This window comes from Petromyzon marinus, unplaced genomic scaffold (genome assembly GCF_048934315.1).
Source record: "Petromyzon marinus isolate PM22_M1 ecotype Great Lakes invasive population unplaced genomic scaffold, UKy_Petmar_22M1.pri1.0 PM_Scaffold_17, whole genome shotgun sequence".
Lineage (NCBI taxonomy): Eukaryota > Metazoa > Chordata > Hyperoartia > Petromyzontiformes > Petromyzontidae > Petromyzon > Petromyzon marinus.
The window spans coordinates 833,219-850,479 of NW_027423135.1; the positions used below are offsets into that span (position 1 = coordinate 833,219).

The window sequence follows — 17,261 nt, forward strand, 5'->3', positions numbered from 1 at the left end:
TGGTGATGGTGGTGGTGATGGTGGTGATGGTGATGGTGGTGGTGATGGTGGTGATGGTGGTGATGATGGTGATGATGGTGTTGATGGCGGGGATGGTGGTGATTATGATGCTGACGGTGTTGGTGATGGTGTTGATGGCAGTGATGGTGATGATGTTGATGGCGGTGATGATGGTGTTGATGGTGATGGTATTGATGGTGATGATGGTGATGGTGTTGATGGTGATGATGGTAATGATGGTGGTGGTGTTGATGGTGGTGATGGTGATGAAGGTGGTGGTGGTGATGGTGCTGATGGTGATGATGGTGATGGTGTTGATGATTGTGATGGCGGTGATGGCGGTGATAGCGATGGTCGTGATGGTGTTGATGATGGTGATGGCGGTGATGGTGATGATGGTGTTGATGATGGTGATGGCGGTGATGGCGATGATGGTAATGATAGTGCTGATGGTGATGATGGTGATGGCGGTGATGGCGGTGATCCTGGTGGTGGTGATGGTGATGGCGGTGATGGTGATGATGGTGATGGTGGTGATGGCGGTGATGGTGATGGCGATGATGGCGATGATGGTTGATGATGGTGATGGTGTTGATGATGGTGTTGATGATGGTGATGGCGGTGATGGCGATGATGGCGATGGTGATGATGGCGGTGATGGCGGTGATGGCGATGATGGTGATGATAGTGCTGATGGTGATGATGGTGATGGCGGTGATGGCGGTGATCCTGGTGGTGGTGATGGCGGTGATGGCGGTGATGGCGGTGATCGTGTTGATGGCGGTGCTGGCGGTGATGGCGGTGATGGCGGAGATGGCGGTGATGGTGGTGGTAGTGATGGTGATGGCGGTGATGGCGGTGATGGTGCTGATGGTGTTGGCGGTGATGGCGATGATGACGATGATGGTGATGATGGTGCTGATGGTGATGGCGGTGATGGTGATGGCGATGATGGTGATGATGACGATGGCGGTGATGATGGTGCTGATGGTGACGGCGGTGATGGTGGTGATGGTGATGATGGTGATGGTGATGGCGATGATGGTGATGGCGATGATGGTGATGATGACGATGGCGGTGATGATGGTGCTGATGGTGACGGCGGTGATGGTGGTGATGGTGATGATGGTGATGGTAATGGTGATGGCGATGATGGTGATGATGACGATGGCGGTGATGATGGTGCTGATGGTGACGGCGGTGATGGTGATGGCGGTGATGGTGATGATGACGATGGCGGTGATGATGGTGCTGATGGTGACGGCGGTGATGGTGGTGATGGTGATGATGGTGATGGTGATGGCGATGATGGTGATGATGACGATGGCGGTGATGATGGTGCTGATGGTGACGGCGGTGATGGTGGTGATGGTGATGATGGTGATGGTAATGGTGATGGCGATGATGGTGATGATGACGATGGCGGTGATGATGGTGCTGATGGTGATGGCGGTGATGGTGATGGCGGTGATGGTGATGGCGGTGATGGTGATGGCGGTGATGGTGGTGATGGTGCGCAGGGCATGAGGATCGTGCGGAGCGACGTGGAGTTTGAGGAGCAGCTGGGAGCGGCACGGAGAGAGGCGATGAAGTCATTCAACAATGACGACATGCTCATAGAGAGATTCCTCCAGAACCCACGGTGTGACGCGGTGTGGTGTGACATGGTGTGATGACGTGGTGTGATGACGTGGTGTGATGACGCGGTGTGATGACGTGGAGTTTGAGGAGCGGCACGGAGAGAGGCGATGAAGTCATTCAACAATGACGACATGCTCATAGAGAGATTCGTCCAGAACCCACGGTGTGACGTGGTGTGATGACGTGTGGTGTGATGACGTGTGGTGTGATGACGCGGTGTGATGACGTGGAGTTTGAGGAGCGGCACGGAGAGAGGCGATGAAGTCATTCAACAATGACGACATGCTCATAGAGAGATTCCTCCAGAACCCACGGTGTGACGCCGTGTGGTGTGACGCCGTGTGATGACGTGGTGTGGTGTGACGTGACGGTGTGATGACGTGGTGTGGTGTGACGTGACGGTGTGATGACGTGGTGTGATGACGTGGTGTGATGACGTGGTGTGATGACGCGGTGTGATGACGCGGTGTGGTGACGCGGTGTGATGACGCGGTGTGATGACGTGGTGTGATGACGCTGCGGTGTGACGTGACGCTGTGGCGTGGTGTGGTGTGACGTGACGGTGTGATGATGTGGTGTGATGACGTGGTGTGATGACGCTGCAGTGTGACGTGACGTGGTGTGACGTGACGGTGTGATGACGTGGTGTGACGTGCGGTGTGACGTGACGGTGTGATGACGTGGTGTGATGACCTGGTGTGATGACACGGTGCGGTGTGACGCTGCCGCGCGGTGTGATGTGGTGCGGTGTGATGACTTGGTGTGATGACGCTGCGGTGTGACGTGACGCTGTGGCGTGGTGTGACGTGGTGCGGTGTGACGTGACGCTGTGTGACGTGATGGTGTGATGACGTGGTGTGACGTGACGCTGCCGCGCGGTGTGACGCGGTGCGGTGTGACGCGGTGCGGTGTGATGACGCTGCGGTGTGATGACGAGTTGTGATGACGAGGTTTGATGACGAGGTGTGATGACGTGTGATGACACTGCGGTGTGACGTGACGCTGTGGCGTGGTGTGACGTGGTGCGGTGTGACGCGGTGCGGTGTGAGGTGGTGTTGTGTGATGACGCGGTGGGTGTGTCGTGGCGCTGTGTGATGACGTGGTGCGGTGTGATGACGTGGTGCGGTGTGATGACGTGGTGCGGTGTGACGTGACGGTGTGATGACGTGGTGCGGTGTGACGTGGTGTGACGTGACGGTGTGATGACGTGGTGCGGTGTGACGTGACGGTGTGATGTGGCGCTGTGATGACGCGGTGCGGTGTGACGTGGCGCTGTGTGATGACGCGGTGCGGTGTCACGTGCTGCGGTGTGACGTGCTGTGGTGTGACGACGCGGTGTGACGCAGGCACGTGGAGGTGCAGGTGTTTGCGGATCACCACGGCAACGCTGTGTACCTGTTTGAGAGAGACTGCAGCGTCCAGCGGAGACACCAGAAGGTCATAGAGGAGGCTCCCGCGGTGAGGGTCATCATCGTCGTTGTCATCGTCGTCATCATCACCGTCGTCGTCATCATCGTCATCGCCATCGTCGCCATCATCACCATCATCACCATCATCATCATTCTCACCACCATCACCACCTCTACCATCATCATCATCGCCATCATCGCCATCATCATCATTGTCATCGCCATCGTCGTCATCGCCATCATCATCATCATCGCCATCATCATCGCCGCCATCGTCATCGACATCAATATCGTCATCACCATCATCATCGTCATCATCGTCATCGCCATCATCATCGTCATCGCCATCATCATCATCGTCATCGCCATCATCATCATCGCCATCATCATCGTCATCGCCATCGTCACCGTCATCATCATCGCCATCGTCACCGTCATCATCATCATCATCACCACCATCATCACCATCATCATCGTCATCGCCATTATCGCCGTCATCGCCATCGCCATCATCATCGTCATCATCACCATCATCATTCTCACCACCACCACCTCCACCACCACCTCCACCATCATCATCGTCATCGCCATCGCCATTATCGCCGTCATCGCCATCATCATCATCGTCATCATCACCATCATCATTCTCACCACCACCACCTCCACCATCATCATCATCGTCATCGCCATCATCGTCATCGCCACCATCGCCATCATCGTCATCGCCATCGTCATCGCCATCATCATCATCATCGTCATCATCACCATCATCATTCTCACCACCACCTCCACCATCATCATCATCGTCATCGCCATCATCGTCATCTTCTTTGGTTCTTTCGGTAAAGTCACCACGTAGAATGAGAATAAAATAATAAAATAACACAATAAAATTATCACGGACGTTTCGGCCACAACGCAAGCGGCCTTCATCAGGTGAAAGGTACAGACCTGTCGGGACGACAGAGCTTCAATGTTAAGATTCGTAGCGACTTTTAAGCTGGTTGGGAGAAGTGAGGCACCTTGACAAAGGGGTTTACATATCAAACAGCTGAGGGATTAGCTTGTGACTGGTCACGGAAATGTTAAAGTCAAAGCTTACACATCCACAGAGGCACCTAGTACAAATCAAACAGGAGAATTTAGCATTGAAATAGCTAAGGGATTAGCTTGTGACTGGTCACAGGAATGGCTATGTTAAAGTCAAAACCTACACATCCACAGAGGCAACTAGTAATTTAGCATTGAAATAGCTGAGTGATTAGCTTGTGACTGGTCACAGGAATGGCTATGTTAAAGTCAAAACCTACACATCCACAGAGGCAACTAGTAATTTAGCATTGAAATAGCTAAGGGATTAGCTTGTGACTGGTCACAGGAATGGCTATGTTAAAGTAAAAACCTACACATCCACAGAGGCAACTAGTAATTTAGCATTGAAATAGCTAAGGGATTAGCTTGTGACTGGTCACAGGAATGGCTATGTTATAGTCAAAACCTACACATCCACAGAGGCAACTAGTAATTTAGCATTGAAATAGCTGAGTGATTAGCTTGTGACTGGTCACAGGAATGGCTATGTTAAAGTCAAAACCTACACATCCACAGAGGCAACTAGTAATTTAGCATTGAAATAGCTGAGTGATTAGCTTGTGACTGGTCACAGGAATAGCTATGTTAAAGTCAAAACCTACACATCCACAGAGGCAACTAGTAATTTAGCATTGAAATAGCTGAGTGATTAGCTTGTGACTGGTCACAGGAATGGCTATGTTAAAGTCAAAACCTACACATCCACAGAGGCAACTAGTAATTTAGCATTGAAATAGCTGAGTGATTAGCTTGTGACTGGTCACAGGAATGGCTATGTTAAAGTCAAAACCTACACATCCACAGAGGCAACTAGTAATTTAGCATTGAAATAGCTGAGTGATTAGCTTGTGACTGGTCACAGGAATGGCTATGTTAAAGTCAAAACCTACACATCCACAGAGGCAACTAGTAATTTAGCATTGAAATAGCTGAGGGATTATCTTGTGACTGGTCACAGAAATAGATGTTAAAGTAAAGGCCTACACATCCACAGAGGCACCTCGTACATGGACGCCAAAGGTGGCTGCAACAACTCAAATGTCATACAGTAAACCGATGTGGACAACCTAATTCTAAATTACATTAATATAATAAATGTACTCAATATATTCTTCAATAAGCTGAGCTATTAACATTAACTGGGTATACACTACACTACATAATGAATACCATATAGTAAACCAATAAAAACTCAAATATAAACTACCTCAATGTTATATCACAATGTTATATGGTGAAAAAACGGGTGGATTCTTACCTTCCACTTCAGCACCACGGACAGCTACGGACCCCGTTCAGACGGACGAGTCCATCCATGGTCGGAGCGGAGGAGGAAGGAGGGGAGAGACAGCTATGAGGCGCTGTTATACTCCATGTTGTAAACCATACCATTAACCGTGGTGTGAGAGGTATTAAGAGTCAGTGCCAGCAAAAGAGCTGCTGTCGGAAGGTCATCGTAAAATACAATTAATTAAGAACCGAAATGGTTTAAAACATCTTTACAATGGTTACTAAGCCAGAATCCATCTTCTCGGTTGAAATTGTCTCTGTGCTTGTATATGTGGAAGGATGGCCTCATGAACGAAAGGAGACCTGATGGTTCAATGAGCCACTCTTGTCTACAGGAAAGCTACCCATACAGATGCTTACTTGAAACCGGATTCCCACCACCATCCATCCCAGAAGAACTCCCTCATCAAGACTCTATACCATAGAGCCCAATGCATTTCCGACCAGGAACACATTACCAGTGAACTCAAGCACGTACACCAGGCTCTCAGGGCTAATGGTTACTCCGACTACACAATCCGCAAAGCCATCACTCCAGTCATGAAGAAGGATCCTCTTGTGGAGCCACTCAAAACCATCACCTTACCCTACATTGCAGGGGTCACTAAAAAGATCTCCAAAATCCTGAATAAACACAAGATCCAGGTCCGATTCAACACATTTCGATTTAAAGCTTTCGTGACTGCAATGATTCATCTTCTTTGGTTCTTTCGGTAAAGTCACGTAGAATGATAATAAAATAATAAATTGATAAAATAAAATAACACAATAATATTCTCACGACGTTTCGGCCACAACACAAGCGGCCTTCATCAGGTGAAGGGGGTGAGACTGTCTGGTAGGACAGCGCTGGAGTGAAAGAGCCACGTTCAGATACGGCCTTTAAGCTGTGTGAGAGGAACAAAGCGCCTTGACAAAGGAATTAGCATATAATTTAGCATTGAAATGGCTGAATGATTAGCTTGTGACTGGTCACAGAAATAGCTATGTTAAAAGTTAAAGCATACACACCCGCAGAGGCACCCATTGTTAAAGGGATTAGCATAGAATTTAGCATTGAAATAGCTAAGTTAAGGCATACACATCTTGACAATGGAATTAGCATAGAATTTAGCATTGAGGTGGCTGAGTGATTAGCTTGTACCTGCTGCAGAAATAGACACGTTAAAGTCAGAGCATACACATTCACCGAGGTCCTTAGTACAAATCAAACAGGAGAATTTAGCATTGAAATAACTAGGCGAATCCAGCATTGAAACAACTGAGTGATTAGCTAGTGACTGGTCACAGAAATGACTGCACATCTGAGCTATTCACAGTACTATATAGTGAACCAATAAACTATAAAATATAAATTACCTTCATATTATCAATAAACTCTATATTGATAACATGAAGGTAATTTATATTTTAGTTTTTATTGGTTCACTATATAGTACTGTGAATAGCTCAGATGTGTAGTCATTTCTGTGACCAGTCACTAGCTAATCACTCAGTTGTTTCAATGCTGGATTCGCCTAGTTATTTCAATGCTAAATTCTCCTGTTTGGTTTGTACTAAGGGCCTCGGTGAATGTGTATGCTCTGACTTTAACGTGTCTATTCCTGCAGCAGGTACAAGCTAATCACTCAGCCATCTCAATGCTAAATTCTATGCTAATTCCATTGTCAAGATGTGTATGCCTTAACTTAGCTATTTCAATGCTAAATTCTATGCTAATCCCTTTAACAATGGGTGCCTCTGCGGGTGTGTATGCTTTAACTTTTAACATAGCTCTTTCTGTGACCAGTCACAAGCTAATCATTCAGCCATTTCAATGCTAAATTATATGCTAATTCCTTTGTCAAGGTGCTTTGTTCCTCTCACACAGCTTAAAGGCCGTATCTGAACGTGGCTCTTTCACTCCAGCGCTGTCCTACCAGACAGTCTCGCCCCCTTCACCTGATGAAGGCCGCTTGTGTTGTGGCCGAAACGTCGTGAGAATATTATTGTGTTATTTTATTTTATCAATTTATTATTTTATTATCATTCTACGTGACTTTACCGAAAGAACCAAAGAAGACGATTCAACACAGTACATAAAATCCGTGATCTGGTTCCATCTGTAAAAGATGCTGTTCCAGACATACAGTACCCGGGCGTTTACAAACTAAAGTGCCTCTGTGGTAGTAGCCACATTGGATAAACCAAACGACATATCTCGGACCGCATCCGCGAACATAAAGCAGACTTGAAACACGGCAGAACGAACTCCTCTGCCGTGGCAGATCACTGTTATAATTCAGTGGGCTCACATGACATTGACTTCTCCAAGACGGAGGTTCTTTGCAAGCCAACCGGCTACCGAGAGATTCGTTCATGAGGCCATCCATCCACATATACAAGCACAGAGACAATTTCAACCGAGAGGATGGATTCTGGCTTAGTAACCATTGGAAAGATGTTTTAAACCATTTCGGTTCTTAATTGATTGTATTTTACGATGACCTTCAGACCGTAGCTGTTTCGCCGGCATTGTCACTGTTTCTCCCTCCTCCCTTCCGAGCAGGGATTGACCCGTCCGCCTGAATGTCACTGTCCCTGGTGCTGGTGTTAAGGGGATGGGGGAAACCCCGCCATTTTTCACCATATAACATTGTGATGTATAACGACTTATTGTTAGTCGCTCAGCTGATTGGAGAAGATGTAGAGTTTATTGATAACATTGAGGAGCTTATATTTTAGTTTTTTTATTGGTTTGCTACGTGGTGTTCATTATATAGTGTGATGTATACCCAGTTGCTGTGTGATTAATAGCTCAGCTTATTGAAGAATATATTAAGTACATTTATTTTATTGATGTGATATAGACTTAGTTTTTTTCTTCACATCGGCTTACTTTATGATAGTTGGTTTAGTTGGAGGCCTTTAGCGTCCATGTACTAAATGCCTCTGTTGATATTTAAACTTTGACTTTAACACGGCCTTTTCTGTCACAAGCTAATCCCTCGGCTATTTCAATGCTAAATTCTCCTGCTCTGATATGTGAACTCCTTTGTCAAGGCTCGCCACGCCTCTCACCGAGCTTAAAAGACGCTGCGAATCTTAGCAGCGTTAATTGTAGCTCTGTCGTCCCGACAGGTCTGTTCTTTCACCTGAAGAAGGCTGCCTGTGTTGTGGCCGAAACGTCGTGAGAATTTTATTGTTTTATTGCATTAATTTATTATTTTATTCTCATTCTACGTGGTGGTGACTTTACCGAAAGAACCAAAGAAGATGAATCCTTGCAGTCACGAAAGCTTTAAATCGAAAAGTTGTTGATGACATTGTTGTTGTTGTTGATGTTGTTGTTGTTGACGTTGTTGATGTTGTTGATGATGATGTTGTTATTGATGTTGTTGGCGTTGTTGATGTTGTTGTTGATGTTGATGATGTTTTTGATGTTGTTGTTGATGTTGTTGTTGTTAATGATGTTGTTGATGTTGATGATGATGTTGTTGTTGTTGATGTTGATGATGTTGTTGATGTTGTTGATGTTGTTGTTGATGTTGTTGTTGACGTTGTTGATGTTGTTGTTGCTGATGTTGTTGATGTTGTTGGTGTTGACGTTGTTGTTGTTGATGTTGTTGACGTTGTTGATGTTGTTGATGTTGTTGTTGTTGATGTTGTTGTTGATGTTGTTGATGATGTTGATGTTGTTGATGATGTTATTGTTGATGATGATGTTGATGTTGTTGATGTTGTTGATGTGGTTGATGTTGTTGATGATGTTGATGTTGTTGATGTTGATGTTGTTGCTGATGTTGTTGATGTTGTTGTTGTTGTAGCCGGGGCTCACTGAGGAGGTTCGCAGGGAGCTCGGGGAGGCGGCCGTGAGAGCAGCGAAGGCGGTGAACTACGTGGGGGCCGGTGAGCTTCACACACGCTTCACACACGCTTCACACACGCTTCACACACGCTTCACCCACGCTTCACACACGCTTCACTCACGCTTCACTCGCGCTTCACTCACGCTTCACCCACGCTTCGCACACGCTTCACACACGCTTCACACACGCTTCACTCACGCTTCACACACGCTTCACTCACGCCTCACTCACGCTTCACTCACGCTTCACTCACGCCTCACTCACGCCTCACACACGCCTCACACACGCTTCACTCACGCTTCACTCACGCTTCACACACGCTTCACACACGCTTCACACACGCTTCACACACGCTTCACACACGCCTCACACACGCCTCACACACGCCTCACTCACGCCTCACTCACGCTTCACACACGCTTCACTCACGCTTCACTCACGCTTCACACACGCTTCACACACGCTTCACACACGCTTCACACACGCTTCACACACGCCTCACACACGCCTCACACACGCCTCACTCACGCCTCGCTCACGCTTCACACACGCTTCACTCACGCTTCACACACGCTTCACACACGCTTCACACACGCCTCACACATGCTTCACTCACGCTTCACTCACGCTTCACACACGCTTCACCCACGCTTCACCCACGCTTCACACACGCTTTACTCACGCTTCACTCACGCTTCACTCACGCCTCACGCTTCACTCACGCTTCACTCACGCTTCACACATGCTTCACTCACGCTTCACTCACGCCTCACTCACGCCTCACACACGCTTCTCACACGCCTCACTCACGCCTCACTCACGCTTCACACACGCTTCACACACGCTTCACTCACGCTTCACACACGCTTCACACACGCCTCGCACACGCTTCACACACGCTTCACACACGCTTCACACACGCTTCACACACGCCTCACCCTTCACTCACACTTCACTCACGCTTCACCCACGCTTCACTCACGCCTCACTCACGCCTCACTCACGCTTCACACACGCTTCACACACGCTTCACACACGCTTCACTCACGGCTCACGCTTCACTCACGCTTCACTCACGCCTCACGCTTCACTCACGCTTCACTCACGCTTCACACACGCTTCACTCACGCCTCACGCTTCACTCACGCTTCACTCACGCTTCACTCACGCCTCACGCTTCACTCACGCTTCACTCACGCTTCACACACGCTTCACTCACGCTTCACTCACGCCTCACGCTTCACACACGCCTCACACACGCCTCACACACGCTTCACTCGCGCCTCACTCACGCTTCACCCACGCTTCACACACGCTTCACCCACGCTTCACTCACCCTTCACACACGCCTCACACACGCTTCACTCACGCTTCACACACCCTTCACTCACGCTTCACACACGCTTCACACACGCTTCACACACGCTTCACTCACGCTTCACACACGCTTCACTCACGCTTCACACACGCTTCACACACGCTTCACTCACGCTTCACACACGCTTCACACACGCTTCACACACGCTTCACACACGCTTCACTCACGCTTCACCCACGCTTCACTCACGCTTCACACGCGCTTCACTCGCGCTTCACTCGCGCTTCACTCACGCTTCACTCACGCTTCACTCACGCCTCACGCTTCACACACGCCTCACACACGCCTCACACACGCTTCACTCGCGCCTCACTCACGCTTCACACACGCTTCACACACGCTTCACCCACGCTTCACTCACCCTTCACACACACCTCACACACGCTTCACTCACGCTTCACACACCCTTCACCCACGCTTCACTCACCCTTCACACACACCTCACACACGCTTCACTCACGCTTCACACACCCTTCACTCACGCTTCACACACGCTTCACACACGCTTCACACACGCTTCACTCACGCTTCACTCACGCTTCACTCACGCTTCACACACGCTTCACTCACGCTTCACACACGCTTCACACACGCTTCACTCACGCTTCACACACGCTTCACTCACGCTTCACACACGCTTCACTCGCGCTTCACACGCGCTTCACTCGCGCTTCACACGCGCTTCACACGCGCTTCACACGCGCTTCACTCACGCTTCACTCACACTTCACTCACGCTTCCCCGATGCTTCCCTGATGCTTCCCTGCTTCCCCCGTGCTGCGCCCCGGCTTCCTGTGTGTGCCCGCGATTTCCCCGGCGTGCAGGCACGGTGGAGTTTGTGATGGACGCGGCTCAGCGCTTCTTCTTCATGGAGATGAACACGCGGCTCCAGGTGGAGCACCCCATCACCGAGCTGGTCACCGGCACCGACCTGGTGGAGTGGCAGCTGCGGGTGAGGGGTCGCGGGGTCGCGGGGTCGTGGGGTCGCGGGGTCGCCACTTTTAATTTTGTATTGCTGCCTTCAAGCAAGTTGCACCGTGTGTCACCGTGTGTGTCACCGTGTGTCTCACCGTGTGTCTCACCGTGTGTCTCACCGTGTGTGTCACCGTGTGTCTCACCGTGTGTCACCGTGTGTCTCACCGTGTGTCTCACCGTGTGTCTCCCCGTGTCTCCCCGTGTGTCTCCCCGTGTCTCCCCGTGTGTCTCCCCGTGTCTCACCGTGTGTCTCCCCGTGTCTCCCACTGTCTCCCCGTGTGTCTCCCCGTGTGTCTCCCCGTGTGTCTCCCCGTGCGTCTCCCCAGGTGGCGGGTGGTGAGCGTCTGCCGCTGTCCCAGTCTGAGCTGCGTCTCCACGGCCACGCTGTGGAGGGCCGTGTCTACGCCGAGGATCCTTCCCGGGGGTTCCTGCCCGTGTCCGGGCGTCTCCACTTCCTGTCCCCGGCACCCGCCCCCGGGGGCCACGTCCGCGTGGACACGGGCGTGAGACAGGGTGAGGCGTGGGACACGCGGGGAGACAGAGAGACGCGGGGAGACGCGGGGAGACGCGGGGAGACGCGGGGAGACAGAGAGACACGGGGAGACAGGGAGACGCGGGGAGACAGAGAGACACGGGGAGACAGAGAGACACGGAGAGACGCGGGGAGACAGAGAGACACGGGGAGACGCGGGGAGACAGAGAGACACGGGGAGACGCGGGGAGACAGAGAGACACGGGGAGACAGAGAGACACGGGGAAACGCGGGGAGACAGAGAGACGTGGGGAGACGCGGGGAGACAGAGAGACACGGGGAGACAGAGAGACACGGAGAGACAGAGAGACACGGGGAGACAGAGAGACACGGAGAGACAGAGAGACACGGGGAGACAGAGAGACACGGGGAGACAGAGAGACACAGAGAGACACGGGGAGACAGAGAGACACAGAGAGACGCGGGGAGACAGAGAGACACGGGGAGACGCGGGGAGACGCGGGGAGACAGAGAGACACGGGGAGACAGAGAGACACGGGGAGACAGAGAGACACGGGGAGACAGAGAGACACGGGGAGACAGAGAGACACAGAGAGACACGGGGAGACAGAGAGACACAGAGAGACGCGGGGAGACAGAGAGACACGGGGAGACGCGGGGAGACGCGGGGAGACAGACAGACACGGGGAGACAGAGAGACACGGGGAGACAGAGAGACACGGGGAGACGCGGGGAGACAGAGAGACACGGGGAGACAGAGAGACACGGAGAGACGCGGAGAGACATGGGGAGACAGAGAGACACGGGGAGACGCGGGGAGACAGAGAGACACGGGGAGACGCGGGGAGACGCGGGGAGACAGAGAGACACGGGGAGACAGAGAGACACGGAGCGACAGAGAGACACGGAGAGATGCGGGGAGACAGAGAGACACGGGGAGACGCGGGGAGACAGAGAGACATGGGGAGACGCTGGGAGACAGAGAGACACGGGGAGACAGAGAGACACGGAGTGACAGAGAGACACGGAGAGATGCGGGGAGACAGAGAGACACGGGGAGACGCGGGGAGACACACAGAGAGACGCGGGGACATGCGGGGAGACAGAGAGACACGGAGAGACACGGGGAGACAGAGAGACACGGAGAGACGCGGGGAGACAGAGAGACACGGGGACACGCGGGGAGACAGAGAGACACGGAGAGACACGGGGAGACAGAGAGACACGGAGAGACGCGGGGAGACAGAGAGACACGGAGAGACGCGGGGAGACAGAGAGACACGGAGAGACACGGGGACACAGAGAGACACGGAGAGACACGGGGAGACAGAGAGACACGGAGAGACACGGGGACACAGAGAGACACGGAGAGACGCGGGGAGATAGAGAGACACGGGGCGACAGAGAGACATGGAGAGACGCGGGGAGACGTGGGGAGACACGGGGACAGGCGGGAGACAGAGAGATGCACTCACTAGCTCGCTCACCCACACACTCACTCACTCACACACTCACTCACACACACACTCACTCACACACTCATTCACCCACACACTCAATTACTCACTCTGTGGGTCTCTATGTGAGTCTGTGGGTCTCTGTGTGAGTCTGTGGGTCTCTGTGTGAGTCTGTGGGTCTCTGTGTGAGTCTGTGGGTCTCTGTGTGAGTCTGGGGCTCTGTGTGAGTCTGTGGGTCTCTGTGTGAGTCTGTGGGTCTCTGTGTGTGTCTCTGTGTGTCTCTGTGTCTGTGTGTCTTTGTGTGAGTGTGTCTCTGTGTGAGTCTGTGTGTATCTGTGTGAGTGTGTATCTGTGTGTCTCTGTGTGAGTCTGTGGGTCTCTGTGTGAGTCTGTGTGTCTCTGTGAGTGTCTGTGTGTCTCTGTGTGTGTCGCTGTGTGAGTGTGTCTGTGTGTCTCTGTGTGTGTCTGTGCGTGTCTCTGCGTGTGTCTCTGTATGAGTGTGTCTGTGTGTCTCTGTGTGTGTCTCTGTGTGTGTCTGTGTGTCTCTGTGTGTGTCTCTGTGTGAGTGTGTCTGTGTGTCTCTGTGTGTGTCTCTGTGTGTGTCTGTGTGTGTCTCTGTGTGAGTGTGTCTGTGTGTCTCTGTGTGTCTCTGTGTGTGTCTCTGTGTGTGTCTGTGTGTCTCTGTGTGTGTCTGTGTGTGTCTCTGTGTGTGTCTGTGTGTCTCTGTGTGTCTGTGTGTGTCTGTGTGTGTCTGTGTGTGTCTCTGTGTGAGTGTGTCTGTGTGTGTTTGTGTGTGTGTCTGTGTGTGTCTCTGTGTGTGTCTCTGTGTGAGTGTGTCTGTGTGTGTCTGTGTGTCTCTGTGTGAGTGTGTCTGTGTGTGTTTGTGTGTGTGTCTGTGTGTGTCTGTACCGGGGGAATCTCCATATGGTACAGATATAATGGGAAGCTAATCGACGCCCGGGTGCGGTCAAGGGATGGCTCCCTATTGCTCAACCACGTTATGTATGCTGATGACTTGGTAATAGCTGCTCAGTCAGAGGAGGAGTTGGAGACGCTGCTGCTGAGACTGGAGCGTGCCACTAAGAGGTGGGGCCTTACCATCAGCCCCACCAAAACTAAGCACCTGCCTGGGTATTTTGTACCATCGGACACTCCACCCCCACAACTCCCAATCGGTGATGGGGCAGTTGTGGAGAGAGTGGAGAGTTTCCCATACCTGGGCAGTGTGCTTATGACTGGCTCCAGTTTAACAGCAGAGGTCTCACTCCGAATCAGTCGAGCGGCAATATCTTTTCATCGGTTGCGTAACGCTGTGTGGAAGCTACCTGGTCTGTCGCTCCGCACTAAGCTTCAGGTCTTCTCGGCCACGGTCATTCCCTCCCTTCTCTACGCTTGCGAAACGTGGACCCCCCTAATGGAACATCTTCGCCGGTTAGAAACATTTAGGCTGGCCTGCCTACGATCCATCCTGGGTTTAACCAGACTGGATTGTGTGAGGAGCTCACAAATCCTTGAAAGATCTGGGCAGGGTCCCATCGGTGAGCTCCTCCGGCAGGCAAGGCTGCGATGGCTGGGTCATGTAGCCCGCATGCCCAGCCACCGCATGCCGAAACAGCTTTTGTTTGGCCGGATTGAGGGGGCTAAGCAGGCGCGGCACGGGCTAGAGAAGAGATGGAGTGATGTGGTACAGGAGGACGTGGAGCTGAGTGGACTTGCCGATGACTGGTACCAACGGTGTCAAGATCGGCCTCTGTGGAGGAGGCTCGTGAAGGATGCTACTGGGCAGTTGGAGGCAGTCGCCCTCCAACAACAACGGAGGGCGGAGGAGCGGCGCTCACAACAGCGAGCGGAGCGCCGGGTGGCTAAAGCACAGCAGGTTGGCACAGTAGGGGGCACAGGTGGTGCATCAGCCAGTCATCTCAGTCAGTCGACCCGTGGCACCTGGGTCTGCCCAGTGACCTCCTGCCAGCGGGCGTTCGACACTTCACGTGGCCTCAGGGTGCACATAGCCTGGCACAAGCGTCGTGGTGACGTCACCGCCACTTAGTGGCGAATGGCGGTTGTTGTTGTTGTTGTTGTCTGTGTGTGTCTCTGTGTGTGTCTCTGTGTGAGTGTGTCTCTGTGTGTGTCTCTGTGTGTGTCTCTGTGTGTGTCTCTGTGTGTGTCTGTGTGTGTGTGTCTGTGTGTGTCTGTGTGTGTGTCTGTGTGTGTGTCTGTGTGTGTCTGTGTGTGTGTCTGTGTGTGTCTGTGTGTGTCTCTGTGTGAGTGTGTCTGTGTGTGTCTGTGTGTGTCTGTGTGTGTCTCTGTGTGTGTCTCTGTGTGTCTGTGTGTGTGTCTGTGTGTGTCTCTGTGTGTGTCTCTGTGTGTCTGTGTGTGTGTCTGTGTGTGTCTCTGTGTGTGTCTCTGTGTGTGTCTCTGTGTGTGTCTGTGTGTGTGTGTCTGTGTGTGTCTGTGTGTGTGTCTGTGTGTGTGTCTGTGTGTGTCTGTGTGTGTGTCTGTGTGTGTCTGTGTGTGTCTCTGTGTGAGTGTGTCTGTGTGTGTCTGTGTGTGTCTGTGTGTGTCTCTGTGTGTGTCTCTGTGTGTCTGTGTGTGTGTCTGTGTGTGTCTCTGTGTGTGTCTGTGTGTGTCTCTGTGTGTGTGTGTCTCTGTGTGTGTAGGGGACGAGGTGACGCCGCACTACGACCCCATGTGTGTGTCTCTGTGTGAGTGTGTGTGTGTCTCTGTGTGTGTCTGTGTGTCTCTGTGTGTGTCTGTGTGTCTGTGTGTCTCTGAGTGTGTCTGTGTGTCTCTGTGTGTGTCTGTGTGTGTCTCTGTGTGTGTCTGTGTGTCTCTGTGTGTGTCTCTGTGTGTCTGTGTGTGTCTCTGTGTGTGTAGGGGACGAGGTGACGCCGCACTACGACCCCATGTGTGTGTCTCTGTGTGTGTCTCTGTGTGTGTCTGTGTGTCTCTGTGTCTCTGTGTGTGTCTGTGTGTCTCTGTGTCTCTGTGTCTGTGTGTGTGTAGGGGACGAGGTGACGCTGCACTACGACCCCATGTGTGTGTCTGTGTGTGTGTCTCTGTGTGTGTCTGTGTGTGTGTCTCTGTGTGTGTCTCTGTGTGTGTGTCTCTGTGTGAGTGTGTCTGTGTGTGTCTCTGTGTGTGTGTCTGTGTGTCTCTGTGTCTCTGTGTCTGTGTGTGTGTAGGGGACGAGGTGACGCTGCACTACGACCCCATGTGTGTGTCTCTGTGTGAGTGTGTGTGTGTCTCTGTGTGTGTCTGTGTGTCTCTGTGTGTGTCTGTGTGTCTCTGTGTGTGTCTGTGTGTCTCTGTGTGTGTCTGTGCGTGTCTCTGTGTGTGTGTGTCTCTGTGTGTGTAGGGGACGAGGTGACGCCGCACTACGACCCCATGTGTGTGTCTGTGTGTGTGTCTGTGTGTGTGTGTGTCTCTGTGTGAGTGTGTCTGTGTGTGTCTGTGTGTGTCTCTGTGTGAGTGTGTCTGTGTGTCTTTCTGTGTGTCTCTGAGTGTGTCTGTGTGTCTTTCTGTGTGTCTCTGAGTGTATCTGTGTGTCTCTGTGTGTGTCTCTGTGTGTGTCTCTGTGTGTGTCTGTGTGTCTCTGTGTGTGTAGGGGACGAGGTGACGCCGCACTACGACCCCATGTGTGTGTCTCTGTGTGAGTCTGTGTGTCTCTGTGTGTGTGTG

At 51.7% G+C, this 17,261-nt stretch overlaps 1 protein-coding gene across 1 annotated transcript in view; it reads left to right on the plus strand.

Moving 5' to 3' along the window:
* The window catches only part of MCCC1 (methylcrotonyl-CoA carboxylase subunit 1), a 73,025-nt gene that overhangs the window by 22,269 nt on the left and 33,495 nt on the right, over positions 1–17,261 (plus strand). The window contains 5 exon segments of the mRNA XM_076063691.1: positions 1,521–1,642; positions 2,988–3,099; positions 9,239–9,320; positions 11,483–11,610; positions 11,960–12,146. Of these exon segments, the coding sequence (XP_075919806.1) occupies positions 1,521–1,642; positions 2,988–3,099; positions 9,239–9,320; positions 11,483–11,610; positions 11,960–12,146 (631 nt within the window).